The sequence below is a fragment of the Bombina bombina genome, chromosome 3, assembly GCF_027579735.1.
Source record: "Bombina bombina isolate aBomBom1 chromosome 3, aBomBom1.pri, whole genome shotgun sequence".
NCBI classification, from domain to species: Eukaryota; Metazoa; Chordata; class Amphibia; order Anura; family Bombinatoridae; genus Bombina; species Bombina bombina.
In genome coordinates, this window is record NC_069501.1 from 999,954,834 (window position 1) to 999,971,499 (window position 16,666).

General features: G+C 38.9%; 1 protein-coding gene across 1 annotated transcript in view; it reads right to left on the minus strand.

Moving 5' to 3' along the window:
* Positions 1 to 16,666, minus strand: part of LOC128654298 (retinol dehydrogenase 7) — a 120,760-nt gene that overhangs the window by 27,052 nt on the left and 77,042 nt on the right. Inside the window, exon 5 of the mRNA XM_053708159.1 lies at positions 10,116 to 10,355. Coding sequence (XP_053564134.1) covers positions 10,138 to 10,355 — 218 coding nt within the window. The 3' untranslated portion in view covers positions 10,116 to 10,137. The remainder of the gene's footprint in view (positions 1 to 10,115; positions 10,356 to 16,666) is intronic.

Here is a 16,666-nt window from a genome sequence, read left to right on the forward strand (position 1 = left end):
ATGTGGGGGAAGACGTTCTGCTTCTTTCTTGGAAAAAACATCAACGTAATCTTGATAAGGTGTGGGTAACGACCCAGAGGTGTCAATAGTGAGAGCAATGGTGAGAGGCACTTTCGTGGGAATCTGAAGACACCTATTTTGACAAGTATATCCCCAGGAAATGAGTTCGCCTTGAGTCCAGGAGAATACAGGATTATGTAACTGGAGCCAGGGAAGACCCAATATTATGGGAAATTGAGGAGTCGAGATTACATCAAAACATATTGTCTCTGAATGAAGAATTCCAACAGAAAAGAGAATGGGTCTAGTAGCAAACTGGATAAGTCCGGGACCCAAAGGATCTCCACTAACAGTGGAGACTGGAATAGAATATTCCTTTTTGCTTAATGGAATAGAGTGAGTAGTTACAAATGTGGAATCGATGAAGACTCCTCCAGCACCAGAGTCAATAAGAGCTTGAGTATGAATCCTGTCTCCTCCAATTTGAAGAGTAACCGGGACAAAAAGTTTATTATTGAGGGAATGAGATCCTATTTGGCTTAACTTAGTTCCCTGGACAGAAGTTAAGCCCTGGCTTTTACCGGTCTGGTAGGACAATCTTTTAATAAATGTCCTTTAAGGCCACAGTATAAACACAGTCCAAGAGATCGTCTCCTCAGACGTTCAGTTTCAGTTAATTTAATGGTGCCAATTTCCATTGGTTCAGTCTGATCGGAAGGTGGAGAAGCGGGAGTTAAAGGGTTAGAGATACGAGGTACCAGACGAAAAGGACGATTAGAAGCTTTCTGATTTCTCTCTCTTTCTTGTTGGCGTTCGCGGTATCTGGAATCGAGACAAATACAAAGATTTATCAGAGCCTCTAGAGATTCTGGGATTTCACGATAGACCAACTCATCTTTGAGACGTTCAGAGAGTCCTTTGCGAAAAGCTGCTCTAAGAGCTCCCTGATTCCAGGTAGTCTCAGAAGCTAGAGTGCGAAATTCAATAGCATATTGGGATACAGGTTGACCACCTTGTCGTAAGTCTAGAAGAGAAGCTTCAGCAGCGGCAGACCTCCCTGGCTTATCAAAGACATTTGAAAAGACAGAGAGAAATGTATCCACATCCTGGAGTATTGGATCATTCTTTTCAAGCAAAGGTGATACCCAGGCTAAGGCTCTACCTTTCATTAAGGATATAAGGAAAGTGATTCTAGAGGAGGGAGTTGCAAAGAGAACTGGACTATTCCGAAAATGAAGGCGACACTGATTCAAAAAAACCCTACAATCCTCAGGATTCCCATCATATTTGTCCGGAAGAGGTATCCTGGGACTGAGCTGAGCTTGTGTCTGATTGGTAGGATTCGTAGGGGGAGAGGGATCCAAAGGAATAGGATTAGGAGGTATAGGAGCAGCCATATTCTGAAGTAAAATAGTTATCTGATCCAACTTTGCGTCCAAGGATTGTAAGTGGGTAGCATGAGATCCCAATAACTGTCCCTGGTGGGTCACGGCCATGGATAATTCAGTGGGGTCCATTTTTATGGCCCGTTTGTAATGTCAGCCGTAAAGGACCAGCTCAGGATTCAACCCAACTGCTAGCGTGAAAAGTAAAAAACACACGCTAGCACACTGAGAAATATCCTGGACGTGACCCACTCAGGATTGAAGAAAGCAAATGTCCTTTTAAGAAGATAAATAAACTAAGAGAAATTCCTTTAGCAAGTAATAAAGCAAATGTCCCTTTAAGCAGGTTAGTAAATAAACAAGGATTCCTTTTAGCAGGTTTGGATAAGCAAGTGTCCCTTTAAGCAGGTTTAGTAAACAAACTGAGATTCCTTTTGGCAGGTTTGGATAAAGTAAATGTCCCTTTAAGCAGGTTAGTAAATAAACAAAGATTCCTTTTATCAGGTTTGAATAAAGCAAATGTTCCTTTAAGCAGGTTAATGAACAAACAGTAATATCTTCCTCTTATTAGATTTGAATAAAGCAAATGTCCCTTTATGATGATTATCAAACAAACAGATATTCCCTTTAGCAGGTTTAGATAAAGCAAATGTCCTTGTATGCAGGTAGTAAACAAACATAAAATCCTTATTAGCAGGTTTAGGCAAACTGGCAGAGAATATTCAGGCAAGGATTCAGGCAAGGAGACAAAAGAATTACTCACTTACAGGTCCGGTCCGGGAGATAGAAAAGAGAAAACAAACGGGCGCCAATTCAGATCTCCCGCCGAGATTTGAAGGCAGGGAGACTCTGACGTCAGGAGGAGAGCCAGATACCGCGTCACGTTGCTAGGCAACGTGACGTGATAGAGAGGGGATCTGTGAGCCGCGGCGACACGGCAATGAGCAGATCCAATTCATGACACTGACCAGATATTAACCCTAAATCAAACTAAAAATGTAGAAGATGGAATATAGAAAATGCATTTGGGTTATGGCCGGGTCTAGGTTTATATAACAATGCTGTTTCAACAACTTGTAACCAAAAATGTAAAACTTATATATGAAGAATTGCATTGTTTGACATGAAAATAAATAAAAACAGTTAAAAAAAATAAAAAGTTTTCATTTCAAAGCTTTAAAAATAATGTATTAGGTGTTACTTATGTCAATTTTGAGAGGGGCCTGGAACCTAACTCGCTCAATTTCCTTTGACTTACATTATAAACTGGGTTTCAATTTACAATGGTTTCGATTTACAACCATTCCTTCTGGAACCTAACCCCAGTGTAAACTGAGGGTTACCTGTAGTTTGTTAGCATAATGTTAAGAATTATTAAAAAGTGACAGTTATGTTTTTAAAATATTTATTTTGTATTAAGGGCTTTAGCAGTTCAGTACTTCATTGCAGATATTTACTATAAATATATAAAACAATGACTTTAAAGGGAAAGTGAACCCAAAATGTTTTCTTTTATGAGTCAGATACAGTTGCAATTTTAAGCAACTTTCTAATTGACTTCTATTATAATTTTTGCTTTATTCTCTTAGTATCTTTATTTGAAAAAACAGGAATGTAAGCTTACAAGCCGGCCCATGTTTGGTTCAGCACCCTGGATAGCGCTTGTTGATTGGTGGCTGCATTTTCCCACCAATCAGCAAGCGCTACCCAAGTGCTGAACTAAAGATGGGCCTGCTCCTACGCTTACATTCCTGCCTTTTCAAATAAAGATACCAAGAGAACAAAGTAAAATTGATATTAGGTGTAAATTAGAAAGTTGCTTAAAATTGCATACTCTATCTGACTCATGAAAGAACAAATTTGGGTTCAGTATCCCTTTAAGTAAGTCATTTTTCAAAACTCTTTAATACAAAACACATCGTTACAAAAATAAAATTGTGTGTATATATATATATATATATATATATATATATATATATATATATATATATCCCAAAAATAATGCACTTTCAGGATTTTAGTGAAAAGAGTCAGCTTTAATAGATGACGTTTCAGGGAACCCAAGTCCCTTTCTTCAGATAAAAAAAAACAGTGAATAAATGTGATAACAATAGCACATTATATACAACCCAGCAAACACATACCTCCCACTTCGAACCAAGTTTGCGCCAAACAGTGTACTTGGAACGCATCTCTGCGTTCCATACAGTCCCAGACCGGAAGTGCAACGGTTCTCCACTTCCGGTTTCGCCGGATACATATTTTAGACAAATGAATCCCCAAAGCATATATTATTTCCATCTAACAGGTGAACTATACTCACAATGCATGTTGAATGTGCAAAGAAAATCAAACCACCTCTTTTTTTGCTGGTTTGTATATAATGTGCTATTGTTATCACATTTATTCACTGTTTTTTTTTTGATCTGAAGAAAGGGACTTGGATTCCCTGAAACGTCATCTATTAAAGCTGACTCTTTTCACTAAAATCCTGAGAGTGCATTATTTTTGGTAACTATTCTATTGGCTATATTTGCACCCAGGTAGCTGCACCTGGAGGGAGGATTCATTCTAGTTGGATTTTATATATATATATATATATATATATATATATATATATATATATATATATATATATATATATATATATATATATATATATATATATATATATATATATATACACACACACACATACATACATATATATATATACATACATATATATATATATACATATATACAAACACACACACACAAAACATAATGGGCTAGATTCTATTGAAGTGGTAAAGTTTAGAAACTGGTTGTAAAAGCATTTATCTCCATTAAAGTTAATGGAAAAAATTTATGTTACCACCAGTTTCCAAACATTACCACCTCAATGGAAACCAGCCCAATGTTGGAAAACATAATTTATGTAAGAACTTACCTGATAAATTCATTTCTTTCATATTAGCAAGAGTCCATGAGCTAGTGACGTATGGGATATACATTCCTACCAGGAGGGGCAAAGTTTCCCAAACCTTAAAATGCCTATAAATACACCCCTCACCACACCCACAAATCAGTTTAACGAATAGCCAAGAAGTGGGGTGATAAGAAAAAAGTGCGAAAGCATAAAAAATAAGGAATTGGAATAATTGTGCTTTATACAAAAAAATCATAACCACCACAAAAAAAGGGTGGGCCTCATGGACTCTTGCTAATATGAAAGAAATGAATTTATCAGGTAAGTTCTTACATAAATTATGTTTTCTTTCATGTAATTAGCAAGAGTCCATGAGCTAGTGACGTATGGGATAATGAATACTCAAGATGTGGATCTTCCACGCAAGAGTCACTAGAGAGGGAGGGATAAAATAAAGACAGCCAATTCCGCTGAAAAATAATCCACACCCAAAACAAAGTTTAAATCTTATAATGAAAAAAACTGAAAATATAAGCAGAAGAATCAAACTGAAACAGCTGCCTGAAGTACTTTTCTACCAAAGACTGCTTCTGAGGAAGAAAACACATCAAAATGGTAGAATTTAGTAAAAGTATGCAAAGAAGACCAAGTTGCTGCTTTGCAAATCTGATCAACCGAAGCTTCATTCCTAAATGCCCAGGAAGTAGAGACTGACCTAGTTGAATGAGCTGTAATCCTTTGAGGCGAAGTTCTACCTGACTCAACATAAACATGATGAATCAAAGACTTTAACCATGATGCCAAAGAAATGGCAGAAGCCTTCTGACCTTTCCTTGAACCAGAAAAGATAACAAATAGACTAGAAGTCTTCCGGAAATCTTAGTAGCTACAACATAATATTTCAAAGCTCTAACTACATCCAAAGAATGCAACGATCTTTCCTTAGAGATCTTAGGATTAGGACACAATGAAGGAACTACAAATTCTCTACTAATGTTGTTAGAATTCACAACCTTAGGTAAAAATGTAAATGAAGTTCGCAAAACCGCCTTATCCTGATGAAAAATCAGAAAAGGAGACTCACAAGAAAGAGCAGATAATTCAGAAACTCTTCTAGCAGAAGAGATGGCCAAAAGAAACAAAACTTAACAAGAAAGTAATTTAATATCCAGCGAATGCATAGGTTCAAACGGAGGAGCTTGAAGAGCCCCTAGAACCAAATTCAAACTCCAAGGAGGAGAAATTGACTTAATAACAGATTTTATACGAACCAAAGCTTGTACAAAACAATAAATATCAGGAGGACTAGCAATCTTTCTGTGAAAAAGAACAGAAAGAGCAGAGATTTGTCCTTTCAAGGAACTTGCAGACAAACCTTTACCATCCTGAAGGAACTGTAAAATTCTAGGAATTCTAAAAGAATGCCAAGAAAATGATGAGAAAAACACCTAGAAATGGAAGTCTTCCAGACTCGATAATATATCATCCTAGATACAGATTTACGAGCCTGTAACATAGTATTAATTACGGAGTCAGAGAAACCTCTATGACTGAGAATCAAGTGTTCAATCTCCATACCTTCAAATTTAAGGATTTGAGATCCTGATGGAAAAAAGGACCTTACGATAGAAGGTCTGGTCTTAACGGAAGAGTCCACGGTTGGCCAGTAGCCATCCGGACAAGATCCGCATACCAAAACCTGTGAGGCCATGCTGGAGCCACCAGCAGAATAAACGAACGCTCCTTTAGAATCTTGGAAATCACTCTTGGAAGAAAAACTAGAGGCGGAAAGATACAAGCAGGATGATACTTCCAAGGAAGTGACAATGCATCCACTGCTTCCGCCTGAGGATCCCTGGATCTGGACAGATACCTGGGAAGCTTCTTGTTTAGATGAGAAGCCATCAGATCTATTTCTGGAAGTCCCCATATTTGAACAATCTGAAGAAATACCTCTGGGTGAAGAGACCATTCGCCCAGATGTAACGTTTGGCGACTGAGATAATCCGCTTCCCAATTGTCTATACCTGGGATATGAACCGCAGAAATAAGACAGGAGCTGGATTACGCCCATACAAGTATTCGAGAGACTTCTTTCATAGGCAGGGGACTGCGAGTCCCTCCTTGATGATTGACATATGCCACGGTTGTGACATTGTCCGTCTGGAAACAAATGAACGACTCTCTCTTTAGAAGAGGCCACGACTGAAGAGCTCTGAAAATTGCACTGAATTCCAAAATGTTGAATGGTAATCTCGCCTCCTGAGATTCCCAAACCCCTTGTGCTGTCAGAAACCCCCATACAGCTCCCCAACCTGTCAGACTTGCATCTGTTGAGATCACAGTCTAGGTTGGAAGAACAAAAGAAGCCCCCTGAACTAAACGATGGTGGTCTGACCACCACGTCAGAGAGTGTTGAACAATCGGTTTTAAAGATATTAATTGAGATATCTTTGTATAATCCCTGCACCACTGGTTCAGCATACAGAGCTGAAGAGGTCGCATGTGAAAACGAGCAAAGGGAATCGCGTCCAATGCAGCAGTCAGAAGACCTAGAATTTCCATGCATAAGGCTACCGAAGGGAAAGATTGAGACTGAAGGTTTCGACAAGCTGAAACCAATTTCAGACGTCTCTTGTCCGTCAGAGACAGAGTCATGGACACTGAATCTATCTGGAAACCTAAAAAGGTTACCCTTGTCTGAGGAATCAACAAACTTTTTGGTAAATTGATCCTCCAACCATGTTCTTGAAGAAACAACACTCATAAAAGACTGGAAAGGTTCTTTCTATTGAAAATGAGCAAACGGAATTGAATCCAATGCTGTGGCCATAAGACCTAAAACTTCTATGCATATATAGCAACTGAAGGAGACTAAAGGTACCGACAGACGGAACCCAATAAAATTATCCCTTGTCTGATAGAGACAAAGACAGTGACACAAACTATCTGGAAGCCTAAAAAAGGTGACCCTTGTGTGAGGAATCAAGAGCTTTTGAAAAAAAGATCCTCTAACTATGTCCTGAAGAGCAAGTGAATCATATGAGATTCCGCATCCTCAGAAAATAATCTGAATGAAAACAGAAAAATGAAAATATGCATTTATTGTATCTAATGAAAACAAATAATGCTATCAATGACCATAAAAAGGCAAAATAGTTTGAATAAAACTCCAAAACCCGGTTCCTAAAAAAGGAACTGGAAGAAATACCCCAGAAGATTCCAGGTCTGAGCAGCGCTTGAACCCCATGGGTGCCCAGCCATGCTTCAACAGTACCCAAAATATATAGGACAGAAACACACTTAAAGTGTTAGCCTTACTGGAATAAAATCAAAGAAATTTGGACAAAATAGAACCAAATAAATTTCAAAGAAGTCTTAACCTGCCTCTTACCAGCCAAGCTGGAATACGGCACGTTCATCGCAATATTAGGGAGCTGATTTCGAACTCCAATTATAAACATGTTACTTGGGAAAGAACTCAGGAATTCGTTCCTTAATAAGAACGACCAAACTAGTATAAGCTTAAAGTTTTAGTCTTAGAACTCAATCTTGAAGCCCAGAGTAACAGTTAAGAATTGAATCCAATTATAAAACAAATGATTATCTTAGAACAAAAGAAATATGGATTTTTTTATTTTTTTTAAAAAAAAATCACAAAATTCTTCTAGCTAAAATAGCTAAAGACATAGATTAACCCTCATTTGCGAAAATATTCAATAAAATGAAGACACAAATGAAATTATTAGCATGATAGTCCAGTTAAAAGGACCAGTCAATACAGTGGACTTGCATAATCAATAAATGCAAAACAACAAGACAAATGCAACAGCACCTAGTCTAGTAAATGTTGTCCCTTTAACAATGCTAAAATAAATCATAATCTGAAACTTGATCTTAAAGTAAACAGAAAAATGAAGCAATTGCAATATCCAAATAAATCACAGGACCAAGAAAAGTACCTGAAACTAAATAATTTTCCATATATAAGATACAACTATTGAAAGGAAAATAAATACTATTTTGCTATAGAAACAATAGCATAATTAGTAGAAGTAGAGATAATGTCAGCTAGTCTTAAAGAACTAGTTACCTTAATATCCAAAATAATCAACACCTTTTCAACAAAGAACAAATGTACTTTAATAATAGAAAAATAATAAAAAAGTAGATTTGTTAGTGTCAATATTTGATGAAGAAAATTTCTGAAAGAGAAAAAAACATCATCAGAGAAGGATAAATCAGTATGTTGTTGGTCATTTGAAACTTCAATAATTAAAAAAGAAGTGAAAAAGAAAAAAATTTTATTAGAAGGCACAAAGTCAGACAAAGCCTTTAAAATAGAATCAGAAAAAAAATTCTTATAAATTTTCTAAATATTTCTTGTACATAAGATGTAAGAATGGAAATATATAAAGCATAAATACTAATGGATTCTGCATGTAAAAGTATATCATAATAACTTATTACAAACCATAGCTAAAGATAAACATTTATAACATTTAAAATAAATGAACTTAGCTTTGGTAGAACTAAAACTCAGTTAAGCGTTTTTCCAGAAGTGGCTTCTGATTCAGGGTCAATCTGAGACATCTTGCAATATGTAATAGAAAAAACAACATATAAAGCAAAATTGATCAAATTCCTTAAATGACAGTTTCAGGAATGGGAAAAAAATGCCAATGAACAAGCTTCTAACAACCAGAAGCAATAAATAATGAGACTTAAATATTGTGGAGACAACAATGACGCTCAAATTTTTTAGCGCCAAAAAAGCTGCCCACATTATTTGGCGCCTAAATGCTTTTGGCGCCAAAAATGGCGCCACATCCGGTAACGGCTAAATTTTTTGGCGCAAAAACGTCAAAAAAATGACGCAACTTCCGGCGACCCGTATGACGCCGGAAATGACAAGAAAATTTTTGCGCCAAGAAAGTCCGCACCAAGAATGACGCAATAAAATGAAGCATTTTCAGCCCCCGCGAGCCTAACAGCCCACAGGAAAAAAAATCAAATTTTAAGGTAAGAAAAAATTGATTAATTCATATGCATTATCCCAAATATGAAACTGACTGTCTGAAATAAGGAACGTTGAACATCCTGAATCAAGGCAAATAAATGTTTGAACACATATATTTAGAACTTTATATAAAAGTGCCCAACCATAGCTTAGAGTGTCACAGAAAATAAGACTTACTTACCCCAGGACACTCATCTACATGTAGTAGAAAGCCAAACCAGTACTGAAACGAGAATCAGTAGAGGTAATGGTATATATAAGAGTATATCGTCGATCTGAAAATGGAGGTAAGAGATGAATCTCTACACCGATAACAGAGAACGTATGAAATAGACCCCATAGAAGGAGATCATTGAATTCAAATAGGCAATACTCTCCTCACATCCCTCTGACATTCACTTCACACTGAGAGGAAAACCGGGCTCCAGCCTGCTGCGAAGCGCATATCAACGTAGAATCTAGCACAAACTTACTTCACCACCTCCATGGGAGGCAAAGTTTGTAAAACTGATTTGTGGGTGTGGTGAGGGGTGTATTTATAGGCATTTTAAGGTTTGGGAAACTTTGCCCCTCCTGGTAGGAATGTATATCCCATACGTCACTAGCTCATGGACTCTTGCTAATTACATGAAAGAAATAAGAATTAATTAGAACTAAGGGTGTACTTTGATCTTGAGGCCTTTAGTCAGTGAATTACATTATATATTACAAGCACAATTATAAAAAAAGTACTTGAAACATATTTTGTTTACTTTATTCCCAATATTAGATGATTTTTACAAGAAAGTTGAAAACTCACACGAGAAAAAAAAAAAAAAAAATTAGGCATTTTCTGCTGGTTTAGGTTGACGGAGTCCGATCAAAAAATCTGTAAAAGCAGTAGGTAAATAGGAGAGTGGAAGAAACAGCAGTTTGGCGTCCAGACCAGCAGAGTAGCGCGTAAAAGGATACACTGCAGTTAAGGCATGCTCCATGCAGTTGGTAACCAAGTAGAGCTTCTTGTTGCAAATTGATAGTGTGAAGTCAATTGATTTGCAATCTAGATGAAAAGAAAATATAGTGATAATAATATCACAAATTAGAATCTGTTAAAAAAAATGCATATAGAAAAGAATAAAATTTACAAGAGAAAAAAAACACAATTTATGCTTACCTGATAAATTTATTTCTCTTGTGGTGTATCCAGTCCATGGATCATCCATTACTTGTGGGATATTCTCATTCCCAACAGGAAGTTGCAAGAGGACACCCACAGCAGAGCTGTTATATAGCTCCTCCCCTAACTGCCATATCCAGTCATTCGACCGAAAACACGCAGAGAAAGGAGAAACCATAGGGTGCAGTGGTGACTGTAGTTTAAATGAAAAAATTACCTGCCTTAAAATGACAGGGCGGGCCGTGGACTGGATACACCACAAGAGAAATAAATTTATCAGGTAAGCATAAATTGTGTTTTCTCTTGTAAGGTGTATCCAGTCCACGGATCATCCATTACTTGTGGGATACCAATACCAAAGCTAAAGTACACGGATGAAGGGAGGGACAAAGCAGGTACTTAAACGGAAGGTACCACTGCCTGTAAAACCTTTCTCCCAAAAATAGCCTCCCAAGAAGCAAAAGTATCAAATTTGTAGAATTTTGAAAAAGTATGAAGCGAAGACCAAGTCGCCGCCTTGCAAATCTGTTCAACAGAAGCCTCATTTTCAAAGGCCCATGTGGAAGCCACAGCTCTAGTAGAATGAGCTGTAATCCTTTCAGGAAGCTGCTGGCCAGCAGTCTCATAGGCTAAGCGGATTATGCTTCTTAGCCAAAAAGAAAGAGAGGTTGCCGAAGCCTTTTGACCTCTCCTCTGTCCAAAGTAGACAACAAACAAAGCAGATGTTTGACAAAAATCTTTAGTAGCTTGTAAGTAAAACTTTAAAGCACGAACCACGTCCAGATTGTGTAATAGACGTTCCTTCTTTGAAGAAGGATTAGGACACAAGGATGGAACAACAATCTCTTGATTGATACTCTTGTTAGATACCACCTTAGGTAAAAACCCAGGTTTGGTACGCAGGACTACCTTATCCGTATGGAAGATCAGATAAGGAGAATCACATTGTAAAGCAGATAACTCTGAGACTCTACGAGCCGAGGAAATAGCTACCAAAAACAGAACTTTCCAAGATAAAAGTTCGATATCTATGGAATGAAGAGGTTCAAATGGAACTCCTTGAAGAACCTTAAGAACCAAATTTAAGCTCCATGGGAGAGCAACAGGTTTAAACACAGGCTTGATTCTAACCAAAGCCTGACAAAATGCCTGAACATCTGGAACATCTGCCAGACGCTTGTGCAAAAGAATAGACAAAGCAGAAATCCGTCCTTTTAAGGAACTAGCTGACAATCCTTTTTCCAAACCATCTTGTAGAAAAGATAATATCCTGGGAATCCTAACCCTTGGATTCACACCAATAAAGATATGTACGCCATATTTTATGATAAATTTTCCTGGTGACAGGCTTTCGTGCCTGTATTAAAGGTATCAATGACTGACTCAGAGAAGCCACGCTTTTATAAAATCAAGCGTTCAATCTCCAGGCAGTCAGTCTCAGAGAAATTAGATTTGGATGGTTGAAAGGACCCTAAAGTAGAAGGTCCTGTCTCAGAGTCAGAGTCCATGGTGGAAAGGATGACATGTCCACCAGATCTGCATACCAGGTCCTGCGTGGCCACGCAGGTGCTATCAAAATCACTGATGCTCTCTCCTGCTTGACCTTGGCAATCAGTCGAGGGAGCAGAGGAAACGGTGAAAACACATAAGCCAGGTTGAAAGACCAGGGCGCTGCTAGAGCATCTATTAGCGTCGCCTTGGGATCCCTGGACCTGGATCCGTAACAAGGACGAGCATTGAATATCGCTCTTCCAGAATATTTATTGGAAGGAGTGTCTCCTCCTGAGTCCACGATCCCTGAGCCTTCAGGGCGTTCCAGACTGCACCCCAACCTAGAAGGCTGGCATCTGTTGTTACAATTGTCCAATCTGGCCTGCGAAAGGTCATACCTTTGGACAGATGGACCCGAGATAGCCACCAGAGAAGAGAATCCCTGGTCTCTTGATCCAGATTTAGTAGAGGGGACAAATCTGTGTAATCCCTGTTCCACTGACTGAGCATGCATAGTTGCAGCGGTCTGAGATGTAGGCGTGCAAACGGCACTATGTCCATTGCCGCTACCATTAAGCCGATTACTTCCATGCACTGAGCCACCGAAGGGCGCGGAATGGAATGAAGAACACGGCAGGAATTTAGAAGCTTTGATAACCTGGACTCCGTCAGGTAAATTTTCATTTCTACAGAATCTATCAGAGTCCCTAGGAAGGAAACTCTTGTGAGTGGGGATAGAGAACTCTTTTCCTCGTTCACTTTCCACCCATGCGATCTCAGAAATGCCAGTACTACGTCCATATGAGACTTGGCAATTTGGAAGTTTGACGCCTGTATCAGGATGTCATCTAAATAAGGGGCCACTGCTATGCCCCGGGGCCTTAGGACCGCCAGAAGCGACTCTAGAACCTTCGTAAAGATTCTTGGGGCTGTAGCTAATCCAAAGGGAAGAGCTACAAACTGGTAATGCCTGTCTAGAAAGGCAAACCTGAGAAACCGATGATGATCTTTGTTATCGGAATGTAAGCATCCTTTAAATCCACTGTAGTCATATATTGACCTTAAAATCCACTGTAGTCATATATTGACCCTCCTGGATCATAGGTAGGATGGTACGAATAGTTTCCATCTTGAATGATGGAACTCTGAGGAATTTGTTTAAGATCTTTAGATCCAAAATTGGTCTGAAGGTTCCCTCTTTTTTGGGAACCACAAACAGAATTGAGTAAAAACCCTGTCCCTCCTTTGGAACTGTATGGATCACTCCCATAACTAGGAGGTCTCGTACACAGTGTAAGAATGCCTCTCTCTTTATCTGGTTTGCAGATAATTGTGAAAGGTGAAATCTCCCTTTTGGGGGGGAAGCTTTGAAGTCCAGAAGATATCCCTGGGATATAATTTCCAACACCCAGGGATCCTGGACATCTCTTGCCCACGCCTGGGCGAAGAGCGAAAGTCTGCACCCTACTAGATCCGTTACCGGATAGGGGGCCGTTCCTTCATGCTGTCTTAGAGGCAGCAGCAGGCTTTTTGGCCTGCTTACCTTTGTCCCAGGTCTGGTTTGGTCTTCAGACCGTCTTGGACTGAGCAAAAGTTCCCTCTTGTTTGCATTAGAGGAAGTTGATGCCGCACTTGCCTTGAAGTTTCGAAAGGCACGAAAATTAGACTGTTTGGCCCTTGATTTGGACCTGTCCTGAGGAAGGGCATGACCTTTTCCTCCAGTGAATTCAGCAATAATCTCCTTCAAACCAGGCCCGAATAGGGTCTGCCCCTTGAAGGGAATGTTAAGCAGCTTAGATTTTGAAGTCACGTCAGCTGACCATGATTTAAGCCATAGCGCCCTGCGCGCCTGTATAGCAAAACAAGAATTCTTAGTCAAATGAACAATGGCATCAGAAAACAAAGGAATTGGCTAGCTTAAGTGCTCTAAGCTTGCCATGTATGTCATCCAATGGAGTCGCTACCTGTAAAGCCTCTTCCAGAGACTCAAACCAGAACGCCGCAGCAGCAGTGACAGGAGCAATGCATGCAAGGGGCTGTAGGATAAAACATTTTCTTAAGGTAACCTTCTAATTTTTTATCCATTGGATCTAAAAAAGTACAACTGTCCTCGAAAGGGATAGTAGTACGCTTTGCTAAAGTAGAAACTGCTCCCTCCACCTTAGGAACTGTCTGTCATAAGTCCCGTGTGGTGGCGTCTATTGGAAACATTTTTCTAAAAATAGGAGGGGAAGAGAACGTCACACCTGGTCTATCCCATTCCTTATTAATAATTTCTGTAAACCTTTTAGGTATTGGAAAAACATCAGTACACACCGGCACTGCATAGTATTTATCCAGTCTACACAATTTCTCTGGCACTGCAATTGTATCACAGTCATTCAGAGCAGCTAAAACCTCCCTGAGAAACACGCGGAGGTGTTCAAGCTTAAATTTAAATGTAGAAATATCAGAATCAGGTTGCATCATCTTTCCTGAGTCAGAAACATCACCCACAGACTCTCCTTCCTCAGCTTCTGCATATTGTGAGGCAGTATCAGACATGGTTCTTAAAGCGTCAGTATGCTCTGCATTTCGTCTAACCCCAGAGCTATCTCGCTTACCTCTAAATTCAGGTAGTCTGGTTAATACCGCTGACAGTGTATTATCCATGACTGCCGCCATGTCTTGTAAAGTAATTGCTATGGGCGCCCTAGATGTACTTGGCGCCATTTGAGCGTGAGTCCCTTGAGCGGGAGTCAAAGGATCTGACACATGGGGAGAGTTAGTCGGCATAACTTCCCCCTCGTCAGATTCCTCTGGTGATAATTTTTTTTTTTTTTTTTTAAAGACAGAATATGATCTTTATTGCTTAAAGTGAAATCAGTACATTTGGTACACATTCTAAGAGGGGGTTCCACCATGGCTTTTAAACATAATGAACAAGGAGTTTCCTCTATGTCAGACATGTTTGTACAGACTAGCAATGAGACTAGCAAGCTTGGAAAACACTTTAAATCAAGTTAACAAGCAAATATAAAAACCGGTACTGTGCCTTTAAGAGAAACAAATTTTTTCAAAATTTGAAAAACAGTGAAAAAAGGCGGTAAATCAAACGAAATTTTTACAGTGTATGTAATAAGTTAACAGAGCATTGCACCCACTTGCAAATGGATGATTACCCCCTTAATTCAAAAAACGGATCAAAAAAACGATATAGACGTTTTTTAACAGACACAACAAAACTGCTACAGCCTGCTGTGGCCCTACCTTCCCCAATAAATGACTTTGGAAAGCCTTTGAGCCCTTTAGAGATGTCCTATAGCATACAGGGGACTCCTGAGGGAAGCTGGATGTCACAGTTTGTAATTTTAACTGCAACAACTGTAACTTTTATACTACAACAGTGGAAAGCCTCAGGAAACTGTTTCTAGGCAAAAATTTAAGCCAGCCATGTGGAAAAAACTAGGCCCCAATAAAGTTTTATCACCAAAGCATATATAAAAACGATTAAACATGCCAGCAAACGTTTTATATTGCAATTTTATAAGGGTATTACCCCTGAGAGTAAGCATGATACCAGTCGCTATTAAATCACTGTATTCAGGCTTAACTTACATTAATCCGGTATCAGCAGCATTTTCTAGCATTTTCCATTTCTAGAAAAAATTGTAACTGCACATACCTCATAGCAGAGTAACCTGCACGCCATTCTCCCGCTGAAGTTACCTCTCTCCTCAGACATATGTGAGAACAGCAATGGATCTTAGTTAGAACCTGCTAAGATCATAGAAAACTCAGGCAGATTATTCTTCTTCTATTTACTGCCTGGGATAAAATAGTACAACTCCGGTACCATTTAAAATAACAAACTTTTGATTGAAGATAAAAAACTAACTATATTTCACCACTCTCTTACTACCTCCATGCGTGTTAAGAGTTGCAAGAGAATGACTGGATATGGCAGTTAGGGGAGGAGCTATATAACAGCTCTGCTGTGGGTGTCCTCTCGCAACTTCCTGTTGGGAATGAGAATATCCCACAAGTAATGGATGATCCGTGGACTGGATACACCTTACAAGAGAAATTAAATTTAGTGCTGAGCTTTAACGCTGTTAGGATGACATGGAACATCCTACCTTATATGGTGTACTGCAGCCTCCATCTTTTTGCTAATGAAGAATCAGACTGGGGGGCATGCCTAGCAGTGTAGGCAGTCCCCCATGACCCGACCCCGGCCTTGAAATCACATGATCGAATCGACAATCATGTGATTACATTTTTCCAGCAAGTGTATACATCAGAACTTTGTTCCGATCTAAGCACTTGCTCCCGGCATGTAGGGGTTAATATGACCAAATACATTTAAAAACAATATACAACAATATACATATTTAGTACACATGGTTTACATTTTCAGAATTGGATATGTAGTACTTGCCCACATTTTCACTATACAAAAATGTTGCAGCTGTGATGTCAATTTTGTTACCCCCTTGTTCACTAACAGCTTTTTCAGTCATCCAGGGCGTTAACCATCCTTAAAGGGACACTCCAGCCAAAATTGGAATCCACATGGGAGCATTTCAGTTTTGAATAGAAGCATTTTTGTAATATACATGTATTAGCAAAAATATTTTTTAATAAAAGTTATAGCTGTTTCAAAAGTATATTTAAGTATGCACTGTGCACCAGCATTTTAAACACAGCACTTGCTCAGAAAG